This window comes from Triticum aestivum, chromosome 1D, assembly GCF_018294505.1.
Source record: "Triticum aestivum cultivar Chinese Spring chromosome 1D, IWGSC CS RefSeq v2.1, whole genome shotgun sequence".
Classification (NCBI taxonomy): Eukaryota; Viridiplantae; Streptophyta; class Magnoliopsida; order Poales; family Poaceae; genus Triticum; species Triticum aestivum.
This window is the reverse complement of record NC_057796.1, coordinates 13,746,324-13,769,427: the sequence shown is the minus strand read 5'-3', so window position 1 is coordinate 13,769,427 and position 23,104 is coordinate 13,746,324. Positions and strand designations below refer to the sequence as shown.

The 23,104-nt window shown below is 44.4% G+C and overlaps 2 protein-coding genes and 1 long non-coding RNA gene across 3 annotated transcripts; 2 read left to right on the top strand and 1 right to left on the bottom strand.

Moving 5' to 3' along the window:
• The first annotated feature begins 1,370 nt into the window (after nt 1-1,370).
• LOC123162990 (probable LRR receptor-like serine/threonine-protein kinase At1g51820) lies at nt 1,371-5,824 on the top strand. The gene is made up of 11 exons (XM_044580746.1): nt 1,371-1,449; nt 1,525-2,595; nt 2,746-2,884; nt 3,447-3,518; nt 3,618-3,689; nt 3,893-3,973; nt 4,073-4,242; nt 4,337-4,605; nt 4,696-4,822; nt 4,956-5,024; nt 5,157-5,824. Exons 1-11 carry the CDS (start codon nt 1,371-1,373, stop codon nt 5,822-5,824), a joined length of 2,817 nt encoding a protein of 938 aa, XP_044436681.1.
• Nucleotides 5,825-10,670: 4,846 nt separating this feature from the next.
• LOC123162979 (probable LRR receptor-like serine/threonine-protein kinase At1g51880) lies at nt 10,671-15,118 on the top strand. The gene is made up of 11 exons (XM_044580740.1): nt 10,671-10,749; nt 10,832-11,905; nt 11,995-12,133; nt 12,691-12,762; nt 12,918-12,989; nt 13,191-13,271; nt 13,373-13,539; nt 13,632-13,900; nt 13,991-14,117; nt 14,250-14,318; nt 14,451-15,118. Exons 1-11 carry the CDS (start codon nt 10,671-10,673, stop codon nt 15,116-15,118), a joined length of 2,817 nt encoding a protein of 938 aa, XP_044436675.1.
• Nucleotides 15,119-15,546: 428 nt separating this feature from the next.
• On the bottom strand, nt 15,547-17,730 carry LOC123162971 (uncharacterized). The gene is made up of 4 exons (XR_006481614.1): nt 16,936-17,730; nt 16,747-16,828; nt 15,877-15,957; nt 15,547-15,801 (listed from the first exon to the last, which is right to left on the bottom strand). It is a non-coding gene; the product is annotated as an uncharacterized lncRNA (long non-coding RNA).
• Between the last annotated feature and the right edge of the window lie 5,374 nt (nt 17,731-23,104).

Below are 23,104 nucleotides of genomic sequence, written 5' to 3'. Positions count from 1 at the left end.
TTACCGATTTACATATATAACGTATGCGAGTTTGAAGCTACAATGACCGGCCTCGAGTAATAAGCTAGCTTACCAAACATGACAAGTGAACAAACAATATTACTCTATGCACGCTAGATAGTAGATGTGATCTTCTTTGCGCTATTTTGTTGGCAACTGGGACAACTATGTATTGGTTAATTTATGGAAAATGGTTGGAGTAGTTGACTAGTTGAAACAGGAAGACTTTCTAGTACAAGGACCAGTTTGTGTACCACCCTTTGTCTTGTCCTGTGTTACTTTCTGTCATATAGTATCATGCATCATATCCTCTTATTTGGTGAAAATACTGGCAAGGGCAGGAGAACCGAAGTTTCCAAACGTACTTTAACAACAAATCTCCATTAAAATACTTTAAGTCATGTGAGTAAATTAGCATCAGACAATATTGCAACAATCTATATGTTCTCCTGACTTTTATATAATGGGGATTGCTTCACTTATAGAGTATTTACAATACCAAATAGTATAGTGTCGATGGCTTTAAAAAGAATGGAGTTGACTAGTGGCGAATGTGTAAAATTCCGTAGGCCTTATGTTGGACGTATGTCACCATGCAAGTTGTGTAATAGGTGTGTGACAACATGGATAAACATTAATGTTATTCTTCCGCGCTCATTAGATGGAACCAGACCTAATTAACTTTTATGTATTAGGAGATAATTGTGGATTGAATGGTTTTGCCTTTGCCTTAGCGTGCAGCCATTCTAGTGGTGTCCTTCGGGGGGATGGTCGTCATTAGGAGAAGCGCCAACTACATTGGGTGGGGGCAATGGAAATAGGGGTGGCTATCCTCAACCATAGTTGCCGCCATCATCTTTAGGGGCTCATGAACATCGCACGGGTAACTATGTGCTCATTTGCACCAGCGGCATTGGAGGTCATAGTGAAGAAACACCAAAATAGGAGATGTTGCGGTTCTAGGGCAACAAAGGGGATGGGAGGAGCGAATGGAGAAGAGAAGGGTGGGAGGACGACAAAGAAGTAGGCAAAGATGTGCAGGGGAGAAGAAGCCGGAGGGGGTGTTATTGTGTTGCGTTTACAACCACATGATCAAAGATAATAGGAGCTAAGGCCATGAACAGTGTCTCTACCCGAAGGTGCATACAACCGCCCGTTTTAACCGGTGATAAGTGGGACGCAGGCCCACATGAGAATTCAGAGGGGTGATTTTATTAGTTAGAAAGGAAGTTTACGTACAGAACGTAAACACATTACATAGGTGTACCATTTTTGCTTAGTAGGCATGTAGTTTCCTTAGCTATGTTCTATATAGTACCATTACGCTTCTTCGTTAGCAGCTTGCATGCAATCAATGCGCCAGTAGAACAATGGCGCCCCGGTGGTGGCTGCTGATTCTCTGCCTCGCCGGCAACATACTCCATGGTCGCGCACAGCTTGACAGCAGAGGTATCTCTCTCTTCTGTTATTGGCTTCTCTCTCTCAATCATGCTGCCTCATCAACATTGCATATTCATTGTGCAGGTTTCATCAACATAGACTGTGGGCTACAGGGAGAGGAGAGCTACATCGACGACGAGACAAAGCTGGTGTACGTCTCAGACGCTGGCTTCACCGACACCGGCACGCCTTACAACCTCTCGGCTGAGAACTTCCTGCCATGGCGGTCCAGGAACGTCCGCAGCCTGCGGAGTTTCCCTGATGGCGTTCGCAACTGCTACACGTTAGGATCCCTGGTGTCGGGCCTCAAGTACCTCTTCCGTGCCACGTTTCTCTATGGCAACTACGACGGCCTTAACAAGCGACCAGCGTCGTTCGACCTCTACATCGGCGTCAACTTCTGGACGGCGGTGAACATTTCGTTGTGGGGGTTGGACCAGGACAACAGGGTGACGGTGGAGGCGATCGTAGTCGTGCCGCACAACTTGGTGCAGGTGTGCCTGGTGAACACCGGCGGCGGGACGCCCTTCATCTCCGGGCTGGAGCTGAGGCCGCTGAAGATGTCGCTCTACCCACAGGCAACAGCAGAGCTGGGGCTGTTCCTGCTGCGCAGGCGGAACTTCGCCGCGATAAACGGAACTATCATCAGGTTCCCCGATGATCCATATGACAGGCTATGGTACCCTAGGTCGGACGCCACGATGTGGGCGGAGATGACGACGACCGAGAGGGTGGACGACGTCGATGGGGACGAGTTTGAGGCGCCCATGGCGGTGCTGCAGACGGCGATCAAGCCGCTGAACGCCTCCGGTAGCATCAGGTTCGGCTGGGAGGTGGCGCCCGAGCTCAACAATGCGTCGCCGGGGCCGGGGTACCTCGCCGTCTTGCACTTGGTCGAACTGGAGCTCCTCGGCGGGGATGCCTTGCGCCAGTTCAACATCAGTGTCAACCACGACGAAAGCTGGGTCCCGGGCTACACGCCGCCAGGCTATCTCCGCAGAGCCTATGTCTACAATAAATTCACCAACCCGAGCCACAGCAGCTACATCGTCACCATCAAGGCCACAGCCAATTCCACGCTGCCGCCCATCATCAGCGCCTACGAGTTGTTCTCCATCATCACCACCACCAACATTGGAACAGAATCCCAGGATGGTAATCAATTTAATTAAGCACATATTGACATATAATTAAGCACATCTTGACATCTATTTATGAGTATGTATGTATATCTATCTATCTATCTACCTTGTGCTACTGAAATGGTTGGTGCGATGTGATTAACTACTGCAAGCATGCGTGTAGCAACCGCCGTCATGGCGATCAAGGCCAAGTACGGGGTGCAGAAGAACTGGATGGGTGACCCATGCTTTCCCAAGACTATGGCATGGGATGGGTTGAACTGCAGCTATGCCGCTGCCAACCCTCCAGGGATCACAAGCATGTAAGTTATTTGTATATATTTTCAAATATTGGAAATCATGTAATGTTACAAATGAGAAAAGGGGAAATCAAGATGGCATTCCCTAGTATGGGGAATTCAAGAAAAGTCAGACATAAATTATAAACAAATAATACACCTTTTGTGATTTTTATGATTTTTTTAAAAGTATTCATGGGTTTCCTAACATTGTCTTGTTCTTCATAATATGTTTTTTTTTGTAATTTTATTTCGTATTTATATAATTTTAGTTCCTCAATTCTCACATTTTTAGTAAGCTTTCAACATATACATTTTTTTATGTTCACCCTTGAATTGTATATATTGTATTCACATTTGAAGCTTTCAATTGAAATATGTTTTCCTCTAGTTTTCTCATTATTTTGTGATGGGATGTTTCAGGTCATAACATTTTGGCTGAGATCCTGAGACCAATAACAAAAATTATCTATTTTGACAAAAAAATAGGATCAAAGATGAGTGTGGTCAGAGAGATCAAAAAATTGCCTTATGTATACAACCATGGAAAATGAAGCTGATCCTTTTATGTATGTGCTTTTTGTAGAAACCTGTCCTTCAGTGGTCTAAATAGTGATATATCATCATCTTTCGCGCATCTAAAGGCTCTCCAATACTTGTACGTTCTGAGTTCTGGATTTATTTGGCCTAATCTCGTTTGTACTTCTCAGCAACACAAGCTTCAAGAAATTAAATATATTGTTTCCCTATCTTGCAGGGATTTGTCAAACAATAACTTGACAGGTTCAATTCCAGATGCCCTTTCACAGTTACCATCATTGACAGTCATGTAAGTTGGGTAACAATTAGCCCTAACTAATTAGCAACCACACTTATTTACAAACTTGGGCACAATATATGACACATATGCAATAATTAACAAGATTAATAGTTCCAACAAGCAGTATATAGAAAAGTCTTGTCAAACTTGGACCGAATTGCTTTGAGTTATTATGTACGTGTATATAGTGTGTCTAATTTGTTTTCTTCTAGAGATTTGTCTGGCAACCAACTCAGTGGTTCTATACCCTCTGGACTTCTCAAAAGAATTCAAGATGGCTTCCTGGTTCTAAGGTGTTCATAGTATATACATACTTGATAAATTCCACTAAGCTTCTTCGTTAAATTTTTTGGCGGGGACTTCATTAATTAACTTGGTCCTCGACTTATTAGACATGGCAACAATCCAAATCTTTGCACCGACCGCAATTCATGTCAGCTTGCTGCTAAAAGGAAGAGCAAACTGGCCATCTATGTTTCCGTCCCTATACTTGTCATCGTGCTGATAGTATCAGTGTCCCTACTAGTCTTGTTCTTCCTAAGACGGCGAAACCAGCAGCAAGGTTAGAGTGAGGCCTTTTCGGCATGTTCGAGCTAGCACACAACAATGCCAATATTTGGTCTATTAATTCATCAATTTCCTGTGTATACATGAAGGATCAATGAAAAACAGGACAGCGGTAAAGCCACAAAATGAAGAGGCGATGTCGACGAGCTATGGCGGCGATGATGATTCTCTGCGACTAGTTGAGAATCGCCGGTTCACGTACAAGGAACTCGAGAGGATAACCAATGGCTTTGACCGGGTGCTTGGCGAAGGAGGGTTCGGCCGTGTCTATGATGGCTTCCTGGAAGATGGTACTCAAGTGGCGGTGAAGTTGCGGTCTCATTCCTCCAATCAAGGCGTCAAGGAGTTCCTCGCAGAGGTGCGATGGACCAGATCTTTAACAGCATGCGCCGTCAACTATTGGCAGAAATGCGTGATTTTGATGTGAAATTTTGATGTGCTTGTGCAGGCCCAGATTTTAACCCGGATTCATCACAAGAATCTTGTCTCGATGATTGGTTACTGCAAGGATCGGGAGTATATGGCACTTGTGTACGAGTACATGGCACAAGGGACCCTGCGAGAGCACATTGCAGGTATGAATACTAACTACGGCTAACAAAAAGGAGTTGGCTTTCAACTCATATAGTGAATGCGCAAGTCGCCCTAGTGGTTCACCTGAGGTACTTTCTATTAATTAGGACAAACATGTTGTTATTGTATTTGTAGCAAGTGGACGCAATGGAGGATGTTTACCGTGGAGGCAGAGACTCAAAAACGCACTTGAATCTGCACAAGGTGCACACTCAAATCCAGAGCAGCTTATTGATGCTCTTCAATAGTTATGGCCTAATTTTGTATTCACCCGAGGCACATTATTGCTATTGGGCGTGCATTTGACTTACAGGTTGATGTTCTTGCCATGTGTAGGGTTGGAGTATCTGCATACGGGTTGCAACCCGCCTCTCATCCACAGGGATGTCAAGGCCACCAACATTCTGCTGAATGCCAGGCTAGAGGCCAAGATCGCCGATTTTGGCTTGACGAAAGCCTTTGACTACCACAACAACACCCATCTTTTCACGAACACGCTCGCTTTTACCCCCGGGTACGTTGATCCGGAGTACCAGGCCACGATGCAGCCAACGACCAAGAGTGACGTGTATAGCTTGGGAGTGGTGCTGCTGGAGCTGGTCACCGGGAAACCAGCCATTCTTTCGGACCCAGAGCCCACAAGCATCGTCCAATGGGCAAGGCAGCGGCTGGCGCGCGGCAACATGGAGGGTGTGGTGGACGCGCGAATGCAGGGTGGTTATGATATCAATGGCGTGTGGAAGGTGGCGGAGATTGCACTCAAATGCACCGCACAGGGGTCAGCACAGCGGCCCACCATGGCTGACGTGGTGGCGCAGCTACAGGAGTGTGTGGAGCTCGAGGAGGGCCGCGCTCCTAGCTTCCACACCGGTGGCAGCAGTGGCGATGATAATTACAATGCTTACACTAGTGCGCAGTCCACCGACGTGAGCAATAACACTGCATTCGAAACGGAGCTGAGGATACCAACATTGGCCGCCGATCCAGGCCCGACAGCACGTTGACTACCTCTTTGTATAATTGTTGTTTTCTTGAAGTCTTTGTGAGATTCTTAATCATGTAGTTATTTCTCTCTCGTTTCCATATTATAGTGCATATGAGATATTTTTCAAACTCTTAACTTTGTAAACTTTGATCAAGTTTACATGAATATATGGACATGTAGAATATCGAATATATACCATATAGAAGGAGTGTAATTTATGATGAATCGAATGATACTGATTTGTCATCACTAATTAATAGAAAGAAGGGCCGATAGATGTAAGTCAGAGCAGCGTACCTCTCAGAGTCCATTCACATGTGCATGTTAGCTGCAACAAGCATCATGCCTTCCATATATGTTCGCCAGAGCAGCCTAAGCGTCTGTAGTACAACTACGATCCAGTTTTTTTCATCAGTGCAGTTCAAAAGAAAATAAAACGCTGTAGGTAGATAAAGGCAGTACTATATAGTATATACTGCCTGACAGCATAAGGTTAACAGACCATATATTGTTCACATGTTTCTAGCCAAAAGCATGCATAAATAACACATCATATTCCTTCGTTCGTCCAGCCAAAAGAAAACTAACTTGATTGGAACTGTCAGACCACGGAAATGCTAAACTCCTCAACCTCGACACAGGCCATCTGCTCGTCCTTGGTGAGTGTATCGTGGTTGATGGTTCATCACATTGCAAGAATCTTCAGTCAAACTTTCTTGAAAAGAGATGAGTAAGGTAAAACGACTCGATGGAGAGGAGCGTAGTTTCATCATACCGGGTACCATGAGCAGAACCTGGCACGTTAGCTTCAACAGTCATCACCGTCACTTCTCCCAAGATGCAGCATCCAATGGATCTGAAAAGAAATTGTATGTTAGAAAGCAAATGAAGCAGACAAAATCACTGAAATAACTTGCTGCAGTGCTGCTTCCAACTCAGCAATTAAGTCCTGGCAAGAACACTCTGACTGATTATGCTCTCAACAACAACAAGAAAAAACTAAGAACACACAGGAACAATCATGGGATTGACGTGGCGCTTGATTTACCATGATACAAGTCTGGGATAGAACAGTCATTCATCTTAACAGACACCATTGCGGCATAGAGATCGGGTACGGACTACCCAACCAAATACATGACCTCGAGGGATAACAGGCATGCATGCATGTATAACGAAGGAAACCAGACAAGCCCTAGAAGAATGCTCATAGGGTAAAACTAGTGCAGAGAGTAAATTGAGTAGCCAACACATGTGTGCAACTCAAAGCTTTATGGTCTTATGGATCTAGTGTCTACTCCATCATGAACATGTTAATAACCCTCAGAAGGTCTGTGAATCCACCTTTTCAGCTCCAACAATGATGCATTTCACAAGCTGATTACCGTTCAGCATTCCCTTTGCGACTTTCCACTTGGGACGGATACTGATGATACATGGTGTCACGCATGGTACTGCCAAATCATGCTGCATAGTCCACCGAGTAGAGCTCATTTGCTGTGCGGCCAAGCATCTCCTAGCCGCCTTGTTGCAACGTGGCAGCATGAGCCATACCCGTGTGATCCTGGATCTTAGAGAGGATGATGTACCTGTAGTTGCAGCTTCCAAGTCAGAGTAGTAAATATGCACAGAAATGTAAGCGGTTCTGACAGACAGTTGTGAGATAGGACCCTGCAAATGCAAAGTAACCACAGTATAGAAAGATGTTTAAGCAACAAGACCAAATTTACAAAATATTATTATTTCAGGAGCAATTTTTAAATATTTTTACAAAATACATTATAATAGAATATTTTCCAATAAATTTACCAGGCTAAATGTTGTCCAGAAAATAAGCCTGGTCACTAACTGGGCCGGCCCAATACGTGCGAGCTGCGCGTTTGCTTCTATCGAGCTATGCGCGGAACAGCAACTCCCGACAATTATCCATTCTCCTTCTACTCTCAGTCCGCCGGAAAAGAAAAGAACAGAAAACACCGAGGATGCCGACTGACATGCATTATCTTGCAAGCAACCGAGACAAGTTGCTCTTAATTATCTGTGCGTACACCTCAAAGTCTTAACCTGACGTAACCAACCGTGTCTTGCATGGTTGATCTCGTCTCGGTGAGATCATATACTGTCACCTTGTCTAGGAATACTGCATTGTTTTCCTTTATCGATCTTTCTGATGGGTAGTGCATTGTTTCCCAAGGGAGCACCCTTCGTTCCATATTTCTACTTTCACACGACGGATGAATGAGTGTATCACCATCTTTGTTTTACTTTAGAAGAAGGCGCCTACTCGGCATTAGAAATAAAGCCCCACACGGCCACCAAACGCTTTCAGTGACTGACGCACGCACTTAGAATATCACTCTAGCGGTTACAGAACACGGTAAGTCATTCGATAGTAAGTTTGTTCCCAACATGCCAGCGCAGCGAAACAGGACCAAACTAACCTACGAGCGCGTTGCATAACACCAAGATGGAGGGATCCCCACAAGAAACGTGCGAGTGCACTCGAAGAAGATATGCGAGGCATCCTCATGTTCAGCACACAATGTACATGGGCCATGGAGGGGCCATGATGTTTCTTGATCTGGTCACTAGAAGGAAGACCTGATCATAATGCCAAATAAAAACGTCTATTGTTTCATTGTGACGCACATCTATGAGTGAGTAATCTTTACTATGAGCTAGTAGGACTGCAGAAGAAGCAGTAATCTTTACTATCAAATCCTTGCAGGTGTTAAACATCACCTTCCCCCCTTCATATCAGGGGCACGCGCATGCGGTGCTCAGCCCAACAAAATCTCTAAAGAAATATATATTTTTCCATAGCAACACACGATTCCTAACTAGTGAGCATAAAAGTGCAGTTGATGACCAGTACTTGGTCCTCGTGAAGTCGATCTTAATTTCCCTGCAAAAGATGGCAATCCTAATTATTACCGGTTCCTTTGCTCATGATAAATCAAAGTCTTAACCACTCTTCACTTAATTTTGCCAATTGGAGTGCAAAGAAGTCAAGAACAGCTATCCCACGCCAAGCGCACCATGACCATCAGTACCATTTGCTGTCGACATATATAAATTTTTTGAACTTCCTGTCGACATATATGTAAATCATGTATGGATAAGTTCATATTACGTAACTTCACATAGATCATGCCGTTCTATTTGGCTGCTACTCCCTCCGTCACATAATATAAGTGTAAAAACGCTCTAATATTATGAGACGGAGGGAATAATTAATATCAACTGTCAATTAGTTACTGATTTATACAAGTATAATGCGTTTTGAATTGCAAGCTACAATGACCGGCCTCATGTAATAAGCTAGCTTACCAGACACGGCAAGAGACAAACAACAAGCAGCTAAGGTAGACAGTAGATGTGATCTTCCCAGCATTATTTTGTTGGCAACATGAACAAGTTGGTATTGTTTAACTTTATGGACAATGGTTTGGGTACCTTGACTGGTTAAAGCAGGAAGACTTTCTAGTAGAAGGTACATATTTTTGTACCACTCTTCTCCCATGTCATTTTCTGTCATATGCCATGCATCATATCATCATATTTATTATTAAATCGGCGCCTGTGTTGCACATTTCTTTCCCCTCTTCATCTCGCGGTCACGGGCATATGTGCTCAGCCGAATAAAATCTCTAATCATAATATTTTTCCATAGCAACACACCCTAACTAGTGCATAAAAAGTGCAGTTGAGCGGTACTTTTTTTCGACAATTGCATTTGACCAGTACTTGGTCCTCTTGAAGCCGATCTTAACTTCCCTGCAAAAGATGGCAATCCTAGTTATTATTAGTTCCTTTGCTCGTGACAAATCAAAGTCTTAACCACTCTTCACTTCATTTTGCCAATTGGAGTCCAAAAAAGTCAAGAACAGTTATCCCATGCCTAACGCACCACGACCATCTACAAACCATTTGTTGTCGACATATAATTTTTTTTTTGTAACAACTTGTGGACATATATGTAAATCATGTATAGATAAGTTCACATTACATAACATGACACCGATGATGCTGTCATATGTAGCTGCTAATTTATATTAACTGTCAATTAATTACTGATTTACAGGTATAATGCGTGTTGAATTGCAAGCTACAATGACCGGCCTCAAGTAATAAGCTAGCTTACCAAACACGGCAAGAGACAAACAACAAGCAGCTAAGCTACACGGTAGATATGATCTTCCCCGCGATTATTTTGTTGGCAACATGAACAAGTTGGTATTGTTTAACTTTATTTATGGGCAATGGTTAGGGTAGGTTGACTGGTTAAAACGGGAAGACTTTCTAGTAGAAGGTACAAAAAATTTTACCACTCTTCTCCCATGTCATTTTCTGTCATATGCGATGCATCATATCATCATATTCGGTTAGAAATATTGGTGCGGACAAGAGAACCAAGTTCAGTATTCAAACGTACCTTTAACAACAATTCTCTTTTAAAATACTTTAACTCATGTGTGTAAATCTGTGCCGAGAAACACTATAACAATTAATGTACAACTTATGTTGGCTTTTCATATTATATTTACCATACAAAATAGTACCACGTCAAATCTCCCTAATTTTTACAAAACTATGGAGTGATTGACAATTGGCAAACTGTGTAAAATTCCGTAAGTCCTACATTGGACGTATGTCATAAAGCAAGTTGTGTATTAGGTGCGTGATGACTTGGATAAACATTGATGTCAACCTGATGATGATCAGTGGATGTAACTGACTCGTAGAGTCAAATTAACATTAGTATATATTAATGTTAGGCTACATATATTCTGAATAACGATGATGATGTTGCACCATTAGCTGTTTGTATGCATGTGAAGCAATCAGCACGCACGAGGAGAACAATGGCACCCCGCCGGTGGCTGCTGCTTCTCTTCCTTGCCGCCGGCGTACTCCAACCTCTCGCCCAGCCTGACAGCAGAGGTATCTTACATCGTATCTCTCTCTCTGTCTCTTTCTCGTCTCAGACTCTCAGCTAGCACATAAATATCTGCGCGGCGGGTAGGTTTCATCAGCATAGACTGCGGGCTAGCCGAGGAGGCGAGCTACGTGGACGACACGACGACACTGGCATACGTCTCGGACTCCGGCTTCACCGATGCTGGCACGAACTACAACATCTCGGCAGAGTACCTCGGGTTCTCCAGGCGCGGCCACAACCTACGGAGCTTCCCTGATGGCGTGCGCAACTGCTACACGCTCCGGTCCCTGGTGTCCGGCCTCAAGTACCTGATCCGCGCCAGCTTCCTGTATGGAAACTACGACGGCCTCAACAGGCCGCCCGCGTCGTTTGACCTCCACATCGGCGTCAACTTCTGGAAGACGGTGAACATTTCAACGTGGGGGGCAGACCAGGGAAACACGGCAGTGGTGGAAGCCATCGTCGTCGTGCCGGACGACCTGCTGCAGGTGTGCCTCGTGAACACCGGCGGCGGAACACCCTTCATCTCCAGCCTGGACCTGAGACCGCTGAAGAGGACATTCTACCCACAGGCGACGGCGGAGCAGGGGCTGGTCATGCTGGCCAGGTTCAACGCCGCCCCGGTAAACAAAACGGGCACCATAAGGTACCCCGATGATCCACACGACCGGCTATGGTACCCGTGGTTCGACGCCACGATTTGGGCGGAGATCTCGACGACCGAGAGAGTGTACGGCGTTGGCGACGACCTCTTCGAGGTGCCATGGAAGGTGATGCAGACGGCGATTGTGACGCGGAACGCCTCCGAGAACATCTGGTTCGGCTGGGAGTCCCTAGACGCGGAGCCCCGAGACGACGACCCGTCCCGGCCGGGGTACATCGCCATCCTGCACTTCGCTGAGCTGCAGCTCCTCAACGCCAGCAACGGCGAGCTGCGCCAGTTCTACATCAACCTGAATGATGAGCTCGCGTACCCGACGGGCTTCACGCCGGAGCACCTCATCAGCAACGCGATTTATGATACCAAGCCCAGCCGGCATAGCGGCTACAACTTCTCCATCAATGCCACCGCAAACTCGACACTGCCGCCCATTCTGAACGCCGTCGAGGTGTACTATGTCATACCCACCACCAACCTTGGCACTGACTCCCAGGACGGTAATTCATCTGATCTATGATCTATCCATCAATCCACTATGTGCTACTAGGACTCTGATATGGATGAACGCATGGATGCATGAGCTCAGCACCTGCCGCCATGGCGATTAAGGCCAAGTACGGGGTACGAAAGAACTGGATGGGTGACCCATGCTTTCCCAGGACTATGGCATGGGATGGGTTGAACTGCAGCTATGCCGCTGCCAACCCTCCAAGAATCACAAGCATGTAAGTAATTCATATATATATATATTCAAATATTGGAAATCATGTAATGTTTTACATGAGAAAGGGGGAAATCAAGATCATTATTCCCTAGTTTGAGGAATTCAAGAGAAGTCAGAAATAAATTATAAACATACACTTTTGTATTGTTTTTAAAGTATTTATGGCTTTCCTATAATTAGCTTGTTCTTCATAATATTTATATATTTGCAATTTTGTTTCATTTTTTATATAATTTTGTTCATCAATTCTCACATTTTTAGTAAGTTTTCCACACATACATGCATATCATGTAATGTTCGCTCTTGAATTTTCTATCTTTTATTCTATTTCTGATTTTGAAGCTTTCAATTGAAAAAAAAACATGATGGTTTTTCTGATTATTTTGTGATGGGATGATTAAGGTGATAACACTTTACCTGAGACCAATAACAAAGTTATCTGTTTTGAAAAAAAAATGGGCAAACATGAGTGTTGTCAGAGTAGATGAAAAAATTACCTTCTGTATATATACAGCTATGGAAAATTAAGCTGATCCTTTTATTATGTGCTTTTTGTAGAAACCTATCCTCCAGTGGTCTAAACAGTGATATATCATCATCTTTCGCGCATCTAAAGGCTCTCCAATACTTGTATGTCAGAGTTCTGGATTTCTTTGGCCTAATCTCGTCTGTACTTCTTTGAAGCTTCCAGAAATTATTTATGGCTTTCCTATAATTAATATGTCGGAGTTCCGGATTTCTTTGAAGCTTCAAGAAATTAAATATATTGTTTCCCTATCTTGCAGGGATTTGTCAAACAATAACTTGACAGGTTCAATTCCAGATGCCCTTTCACAGTTACCATCATTGACAGTCATGTAAGTTGGGCAGCAATTAGCCCTAACTAATTAGCAGACACGCTTATTTACAGACTCAGACACAATATATGACACATATGCAATAACTAACAAGATTAATAGTTCCAACAAGCAGTGTACAGAAAAGTCTTGTCAAACTTTGACTGAATTTCTTCAAGTTATTATATACATATATAGTGTGTCTAATTTGTTTTCCTCTAGAGATTTGTCTGGCAACCAACTCAATGGATCAATTCCCTCTGGACTTCTCAAAAGAATTCAAGATGGCTCCCTGGATCTAAGGTGTTCATAGTATATACATACTTGATAAATTCCACTAAGCTTCTTCGTTAAAAAACTTTTGGCGGGGACTTCGTTAATTAACTTAGTACTCGATTTGTTAGACATGGCAACAATCCAAACCTTTGCACCGACGGCAATTCATGTCAGCTTGCTGCTAAAAGGAAGAGCAAACTGGCAATCTATGTTGCCGTCCCTGTACTTGTCATTATGGTGATAGTATCAGTGGCCTTACTAGTCTTCTTCTTAAGACGACGAAACCAGCAGCCAGGTTAGAGTGAGGCATTTTCAGCATGATCAAGCTAGCACACAACAATGCCCATATTTGGTCTATTAATTCACCAATTTCAGGAATACATGAAGGGTCAATGAAAAACAGGAGGGCGGTAAAGCCACAAAATGAAGAGGCGATGTCAACGAGCTATGGCGGCGATGATGATTCTCTGCGACTAGTTGAGAATCGCCGGTTCACATACGAGGAACTCGAGAGGATAACCCATGGCTTTGACCGGGTGCTTGGCCAAGGAGGGTTCGGCTATGTCTATGATGGCTTCCTGGAGGATGGTACTCAAGTGGCGGTGAAGTTGCGGTCTCACTCCTCCAATCAAGGCGTCAAAGAGTTCCTCGCAGAGGTGCATTGGACAAGATCCTTTAACAGCATGTGCCTTCAACTCTTGGCAGAAATGCGTGACTTCAATGTGAAATTTTATGTGCTTGTGCAGGCTCAGATTTTAACCCGGATTCATCACAAGAATCTTGTCTCGATGATTGGTTACTGCAAGGATGGGGAGTATATGGCACTTGTATATGAGTACATGGCTCAAGGGACCCTGCGAGAGCACATTGCAGGTATGAATACCAACTACGGCTAACAAAAAGGATTTGGCTTTCAGCTCATATAGTGAATGTGCAAGTTGCCCTAGTGGTTCACCTGAGATACTTTCAATTAATTCGGAAGACACGTTGTTATTGTATTTATAGGAAGCGGACACAATGGAGGATGTTTACCATGGAGGCAGAGACTTAAAAACGCACTTGAATCTGCACAAGGTGCACGCTCAAATCCAGAGCAGTTTATTGCTGCTCTTCTTTAGTTATGGCCTATTTTTGTATTCAACAGAGGCACATTATGGATACTGAGCAGGCATTCGAATTACAGGTTGATGTTCTTGTCATCTGTAGGTTTGGAGTATCTGCACACGGGTTGCAACCCGCCTCTCATCCACAGGGATGTCAAGGCCACCAACATTCTGCTGAATGCCAGGCTAGAGGCCAAGATCGCCGATTTTGGCTTGACCAAAGCCTTTGACTACCACAACAACACTCATCTTTTCACAAACACGCTCGCTTTTACCCCCGGGTACGTCGATCCAGAGTACCAGGCCACGATGCAGCCAACGACCAAGAGCGACGTGTACAGCTTCGGAGTGGTGCTGCTGGAGCTGGTCACCGGCAAACCAGCCATACTTTCGGATCCAGAGCCCACGAGCATCATCCAATGGGCAAGGCAGCGGCTGGCACGCGGCAACATGGAGGGCGTGGTGGACGCGCGAATGCAGGGCGGTTATGATATCAACGGCGTGTGGAAGGTGGCGGAGATTGCACTCAAATGCACCGCACAGGGGTCAGCACAGCGACCCACCATGGCCGACGTGGTGGCGCAGCTACATGAGTGTGTGGAGCTCGAGGAGGGCCGCGCTCCTAGCTTCCACACTGGTGGCAGCAGCGGCGACGATAATTACAATGCGTACGCTAGTGCGCAGTCCACCGACGTGAGCAGTAACACGGCATTCGAAACGGAGCTGAGGATACCAACATTGGCCGCCGATCCAGGCCCGACAGCACGTTGAATACATCTTTGTATAATTGTTGTTTTCTTTAAGTCTCTATGAGATTCTTAATCATGTAGTTATTTAATCTCTCCTTGCGAAATTATAGTGCATATGAGATATTTTTCAAACTCTTAACTTTGTAAACTTTGACCAAGTTTGCAGGAATATATGGACATGTACAATATCCAATATATACCATATTGAAGGAGTATAATTTATGATGAATCGAATGATACTGATTTGTCATCACTAATTGATAGGAAGAAGGGCCGATAGATGTTTGTCAGAGCAGCGTACCTCTCAGAGTCCATTCACATGTGCATGTTAGCTGCAACAGTCATCATCCCTTCCATATATGTTCGCCAGAGCAGCCCAAGCATCTGTAGTACAACTATGATCCAGTGCTTTTCATCAGTGCAGTTCGAACGAAAATAAAACGCTGTAGGTAGATAAAAGCAGTACTATATAGTATATACTGACTGACAACATAAGGTTAACAGACCATATATTGTTCACATGTTTCTAACCAAAAGCATGCATAAATAACAGATCATACTCCTTCGTTCGTCCAGCCAAAAAAAAACTAACTTGATCGAAACTCTCAAACCACGGAAATGCTAAATGACTCAAGCTCGACACAGGCCATCTGCTCGTCCTTGGTGAGTGTATGGTGGTTGGTGGGTTCATCCCATTGCAAGAATCTGCAGTCAAACTTTCTTCAGAAGAGACGAGTAAGGTAAAACGACTCGATGGAGAGAAGTGTCCTTTCATCATACCGGGTACCATGAGCAGAACCTGGCATGTTAGCTTCAATAATCATCACCGTCACTTCCCCCACAATGCAGCTTCCAACGGATCTGAATAAACTTCGTGTTAGAAAGCAAATGAAGGAGACAAAATCACTGAAATAACTTGCTGCAGTGCTGCTTCCAAGTCCGCAACCATAACTTATACTAGTAGAAAAATAACTATGAGAAAATCGCACAGATTTAACTCCTGCCAAGAACACACTGACTGATTATGCTCTCAACAACAAGAAGAAAAAACTAAGCACACACAGGAACAATCATAGGAACGAACATTCGCTTGATTTACCATGACACAAGTCTGGGATAGAACAGTCATTCATCTTAACAGACACCATTGCGGCATAGAGATCGGGTACGTACTACCCAACCAAATACATGACCTCGAGGGATAACAGGCATGCATGCATGTATAACGAAGGAAACCAGACAAGCGCTAGCAGAATGCTCATAGGGTAAAACTAGTGCAAAGAGTAAATTGACTGGCCAACACATGTGTGCAACTCAAAGGAATCTTTATGGTCTTATGGATCTTGGTGTCTACTCCATCATGAACATGTTAATAACCCTCAGAAGGTCGATGGATCCACCTTTTCAGCTCCAACAATGATGCATTTCACAAGCTGATAACCGTTCAGCATTCCCTGTGCAACTTTCCACTTGGGACAGATACTGATGATACATAAGAGTCACGCATGGTAGTGCCAAATCAGGCTGCATAGTCCACCGAGTAGAGCTCATTTGCTCTGCGGCCAAGTGTCTCCTAGCCGGCCGAATTGTTGCAACGTGGCAGCATGAGCCATACCCGTGTGATCCTGGATCTTAGAGAGGATGATGTACCTGTAGTTGTAGCTTCCAAGTCAGAGTAGTAAATATGCACAGAAATGTAAGCCGTTCTGACAGACAGTTGTGAGATAGGACCCTGCAAATGCAAAGTAACCACAGAACAGAAAGATGTTTAAGCAACAAGACCAAACTTCTCAGCTTTCAACAGTATAAATTTTTGGAGTAAGATATTTCACGCTTAACTCTTTAAAAAAGTTGTACGAAATCAGCACAATGCCAAATGTTGCAGTTCAACCTCTGCCTTGTCCATTGCTCTAGCCTTGCACAGCGCATCAATAACAGAGCTATATGTCACCACATTAGGCATAACGGCCTGCTGTGCCATTCCATGGAACAGATCGCACGGCTTGCCTACTTGGCCTTCCCTAAAGAAGCCATGGACGACGGTGTTATACGCCACCACATCGGGAGTGCAGCCCAGCTCAGGCATCCTCTGAAGCAGCACGTCCAGAGCCTCATCCGCCCACTTTGTGTGGCAAAGGCCCTTGAGGAGGGTGTTGAAGACGACTTGGTCTGCCTCGAGGCCCGTCTTGAGGAGACGGCCGAAGAAGACGAGTGCCAGATCAGGGCAGCGTGCGCGGCAGCAGCAGTCCATCAGGACACCATAGGTGAAGACATTTGGCTGCGCCACCCGTCGTCCGGCGCCTCGGGATAAACGGCCGAAGAGGGCGCGCGGGCGAGGGAGCCACAAAGTTAGTCAAGGGACGCTCCTGGACAGGATTGGCCTGCCGCAGCAATTTGTCGAACAGGTGGTGTGCGTCCTCCGGGGTGAGGTTGCCTGAACGCGCACGCTCCGTGGCGGTGGCGAAGGCGGCGTGGGGATCCCAGATGCGTGAGGGATGAGAGGTGGAGGAGGAGTGGCAGGCGCGGAGTCGGAGGCGGAGGCGGAGGCGGGGTGGCGACATTGGCGTGGTGGAGGAGAAGCGGTGCATGGCCTTGGTGTGTACGTAGGTCCTGAAGTGGGAGCAAGACGAGTGGGAGGCGACGAGGCCAGTGCTTTTCAAGTTGACCCCAAGGTGCTACAGTATCTAGTAGTACTAGGGATCCCGCCTTGGCGCGAGGGTGCCGGTCCCAACGATGTGGTCAAGCAGATAATGATCATTCAATAAGAAACATAGTTTTAAGTGAGTTTATTAGACAAAAAAGCTAATAACTACAACATTAAGTTCAATACAAAGAGCACGAACACGAGAGAGGAAGTACTAATAGCAGGAACATAATAAGAAAGCAAAAGTCAGGCATAGTGACGGTAGAGGCGGTCAAACTACAAAGCCATAGCTATTAGGCATACTAATTAGTAGCTCCGTCCAACTGCCTTGTCGGTCAACTTCATAGGTGCATTTAGTGGCCTTGGTGTGAAAGCAACTGGCGCAAGCACACTTAGTGGCCTTGGTGTGAAAGCAACTGGCGCAAGCACATCATGCTCTTGTGCCTGAGACTGTCTTTTTATTTGCATCATCTCAGCCCATGTGGGAAACGAAAGCATGTTGGCACGAACTTCAGAAGCTGTCGTGTACTCAAAGATGACTTGAATTCGATGGTTCTACAAAACAGATAAAAATAAAGAACATTATTCTCTGGATAAGTAAGGAAAATGGAACAAATAACAAACATCTACTTCGGATTAGCTAGTGTTAATAAACCATTAAAGATTACTGAGTGTAAAAAAAATGATGTGCGGTCAGACTATCAATACTCTTTAGCCTATATAACCTAGGTGTACGTCATCCCTTTGTCTACAAAGTACTCCCTTCGTTCAGAATTACTTGTCACAAAAATGGATGTATCTACAACTAAAATATATATAGATACATTCATTTTTTGGACGAGTAATTTCGAACAGAGGAAGTACAATTTAGCGGTCCTTTATTGTTATTGTTGAATCAAGAAAGCAATGGAATGATAAATGGATACATTGAACTACATGAAAGGCCACCATATATCTCAAAGGAAAGATTGCTGATGTAAACATGTCTATGCCACAACCTATGAATATTATTTGAGTAGATGCCACTGATTTCAAATGTTAATACGGGGAAATTCATGTAGGTAGTAAAAATGTGGTGGCGGAACTGAATTACACTAGTAGAAAAAGGGCCATTTTGTTCCGGTTCGTAAGGCCCATTTGTCCAGGTTGGGGAACCGGTACTAAAGGGTCGGTACTAAATGTAACATCCCAAATTTTCAATTTAGAATGTTATACATAGGTCATCATATGCATATCCACTAGTAGAAAAGGGGGCTTTTGTCCCGGTTGGTAAGGGCCTTTAGTCCCGGTTTTTGAACCGGGACTAAAGGGTCGTTACTAATGCCTCCCCCCTTTAGTACCGGTTCTTACATGAACCGGGACTAAAGGGTCGTTACTAATGCCTCCCCCCTTTAGTCCCGGTTCTTACACGAACCGAGACTAAAGGCCGTCCACGTGGACGCAGACTGGAGCTCCACCTTCCCTCACCACCCCTCATCACTAAAGGAAATTTTATGATTTTTTTTTTGAAATTTTTTTTGCGAATTTTTTTTAAAAAAAATTTTGATTTTCAAATTTCTGAATTATTTTAACCTCTAATCTCTAATCACCACCCCTCATCACTGCTCAATTTATCCTCTAATCTCTAATCACCCCTCATCATTCCAAATCATCTAACTTCCCGGACGGTCACCCATCCTCTCACTACTCCAGCCTGAGCACGCTTAACTTCCGGGTTCTATTCTCCCTCATTTCCAAGTCTGCACATGTTGTTTTCCTGACAATAGTAAGATGTCAATCCTATTAACCCTCAGGAATTTAGCTTGAGCATGAAGTGACACATTTCACCGTCTGAGTTTGAAACTATTGTTTTAAAAAACAATAATTATTTAGTAACACTAATATTTCTGGAATAATTAGTTTGACCATTGTTTGACCACAGTTTGACCAGATTTGACCAAAATTCAAAAAAAATGAAATAATTATTTAGTAACACTAATATTCTAGAATAATTAGTTTGACCATTGTTTGACCACAGTTTGACCACAATTTGAAATTTTTTGAATTTTTTTGCCTCTCCAGATCTTAAAAGCCCCGTATCTTTTTTTTCTGTTAGGTTTTTGAGGATTTTGAAAATGTTTAATGGGATTCCCCCGGTTAAATTCGGATGTAACTTTTCGAGTAGATGATTTTTCATATAAAAAACTTTTTCATCCGAGTTCGTATGCAAAAGTTATGTCCTTTTTAAGAAATTCCAGAGAGATTTTGCAAATAAAGTCGAAATTCATATTTGTTAATTTTCCCAACAACTAGACCACATATCACATGGGAAACTTATTTTATTTTATTTTTTTGACACTTCCATCATTTTCTTTTGTTTTTTCTAAAACTGAAAAGGCGGTCCACCGGGGGGTAGAGTTTGAAAATGGGACCTTTAGTACCGGTTCGTGCCATGAACCGGTACTAATGCCTCAAAGCCCATTAGTACCGGTTGGTGCCACCAACCGGTACTAATGGGCATCGCACCCTTTAGTTCCGGTTCGTGGCACCAACCGGGACTAAAGGGTCCAGGTGAACCGGGACTAATGCCTTAGCCGCATGAACCGGGATAAATGCTCACATTAGTCCCGGTTCGTGACTGAAGCGGGACTAATGTGAAAACTGCCCTGTGACCAAAGCCCTGTTTTCTACTAGTGATCATATTTTATTTTCATCTCGTTTGCGATCCCAGAAATCCTAAGCAACTCAAGGACCCACAGAGAGAGTTGGGGATTTCACTATTTTCATATTTGAATTTTTCTCAAATTTGAAAAGAGGATCGCTTTGGTTTTAATATTTTTCTCTCTAAAATATTTCAACATAAAGATAAAAGAGAGGAGACAAAATGACTTCCCCAAAATAAAAGAAATATAGGAGGAAAAATATTAAAATAAAATAAATAATTTTATTTCGATTTTATTGCTATTTTATTTGAATTAGAAATATATGCATTTTTCAAAATTGCATTTTTAGGCCAGAAAAATGTTCTCTTTGTTCTAAATTTTTTATTTAGACGGTGAAAATTGTTTTTGGCATTTTTAGAATTTTTTTTATATTTATTTAGGGTTTTTTCTTCGGCGGAATTTATTTACTTAAAAAAACTTTCGGACTGCACTGGGCCGAAGGCCCAGCCGGCCCGCTCGCCGCCGCCTTCCCCGTCGTGCCCGCGACGGACTTCGGCCGGAGTCCGATCCCGAGCCGCCCCGCGTCGCCCCTCCCCCAAGCCAGCGCCGTACCCCACCTATAAATGCCGCCGCCGCCCCTCTCCACCCGTCCCGAGTCCCGAGCCGCGCCGCCCGCAGCCGCCGCTGCCGCTCCTGCCGCACGCCGCCGCCGCGGAGCCCCGCTGCCCCGCCTCGCCGGATCCCGACGCCGCCGCCGCCGGTTCTCGCCCGCGAACCAGTAACACCGCAAAAGCCGCCGCCGTTTATTAAAAACCTTAGATCGTTTTTTTATTAGATCGGGTTTCTCGGTTTTCTTCGGTTAGATTTATTTTACGAACGTTCGTTCGTTTAGTTCTTATAACGAACGAATTCGTTCGTTTGTCTCTGTTAGCGGACGTTCGCGCCGGGTAAAACGAACAAAAACCAGCGGAATCACATGCTAGTTTGCTGATGTGTAATTAAGCATAGAGAACATGAAGCAGTATGATGGAACCAACAGGTGGCATCAGAACAACACCATTATCATAAATATGATAGCATGCAAGAAGTAAAATAGTAGGCAGTGATATCTAGGAAGTACAGTAATACTTAGGACAAAACTAAAGCATATTAACTATATGTGCACTGGTATGTAATTTAGCACATGTAACATGTTCACTGCCAGAAGTATGGCCCTACAGGTGCAAGCAGAATAACGCGTCTCATGAAAAACTGAATGATGCCTGGAAGAAATTCAAAGGTGTGGTGCTTATGCTAAGAAAGTGAACGTAGGCGCCGCCCGTTGGATAATAGTACCTGATTCTCGGCGGTGTATGGGTATCGTTGGCATACTTGATAGCTAAGGATCGTCGATGGTGCTCGTGTTGCGGTTGAGTTTGGGCCGGCTGTCGCCGTCGCTGAAGCGGCTCCGGTGCTACAGTTGCGGCACCTGTCGACATACAAAAAATCTCATCTGTGGTAAGTGAACAGTTGCACTATAAAGAGAAAAACCGAAGGAGTATAGATCGAAATAACTTGATGAGGCTGCGGCGTCGGTAAAGCAGGCCGGTGGAGTTGAATATGGCGTCCATGGAGCGGGTCCGGTGCAGTGGACGAAGGCTTCGGGGGCGCGTTGTACAGTGCTTTCGGTGAGGCGGATCTGTTGCGGCGGACGAGGGCTTGTATGAAGGGCCAGCGAAGGGACCGACGAGGGAGTCAGTGAAGGGCCTACACTGTGGTGGATGAGGGCGCCGGTTAAGCAGATCCGGTGCGGTGGACCATGATGGCGGTCAAGGAGATCTAGAGCGGTGTACAAGCCAGTCGCTGAAGCAGCTCCGGTGAAGTGGTGAATTGGCAGTTGGGGGTTCCAAGGTGCGGAAGGTAGATCCGTTGGGGTGTGAGGTCCACCGCTGCGGCGGAGGACTAGATTCGGCGGCTTGCCGTGGTTGGGGGGTAGGGGAGGGGCACTGGGGAAGAATGTTGGGGGCAAAGAGGGGAAAACAATGAAGTTACCAAAGCAGCCCTTTTCCGTTCATGTCGCCGGGGTAAAACAGGAATATCGCAGGGCTAAACTTTTGGGCGCGAGATATTTCGATGTGAGCGGGAAGTTTGAAAGCTTTTGGCGCCTTAAATTATATTCTGCTCTTGTACGGCCGACTATGATATCATGGCCGAGAATTGTTTGTTTTGCACGCAAAAAAAAAGTGCAAGTTTTGAAAATCAATGTCTCCAACTCGAAACTTAGATTGTCCATTCAATTCAAATATGGATCATTGAGCTACTACAAGCAAATACCATCATATGGTCCAATTCAAATGAAATTCCAAATGTGTTTATCCTAAATATGATGACAAAAGCAAAAATGTGTATGTTTATGAATAAAGTGGATGATTATAAAGTTTGAACATGCCTGTATGTGTATATCTCTAGGTTTGATATATGAATCTGAAATCACGAAATCCCGGCTTAAAAATGTACCTCCGTTTAAATGAATTACAAAAGCTAATGATGGAGTCGAATTCCAAAATTCCAATCTTAGGTTTGTAATTCTGGTACATCAAAGTATATCACGCATGTTCAAAAGTATCGTTATCTCATAGTCCAAACTGTGAAACAAATTGATCAACCTTGAGTGCACACACTATTGACCATGTATATCTCAATTACGCTAAAGTCCCTCAAATATAGACACCTCACTCTTTAT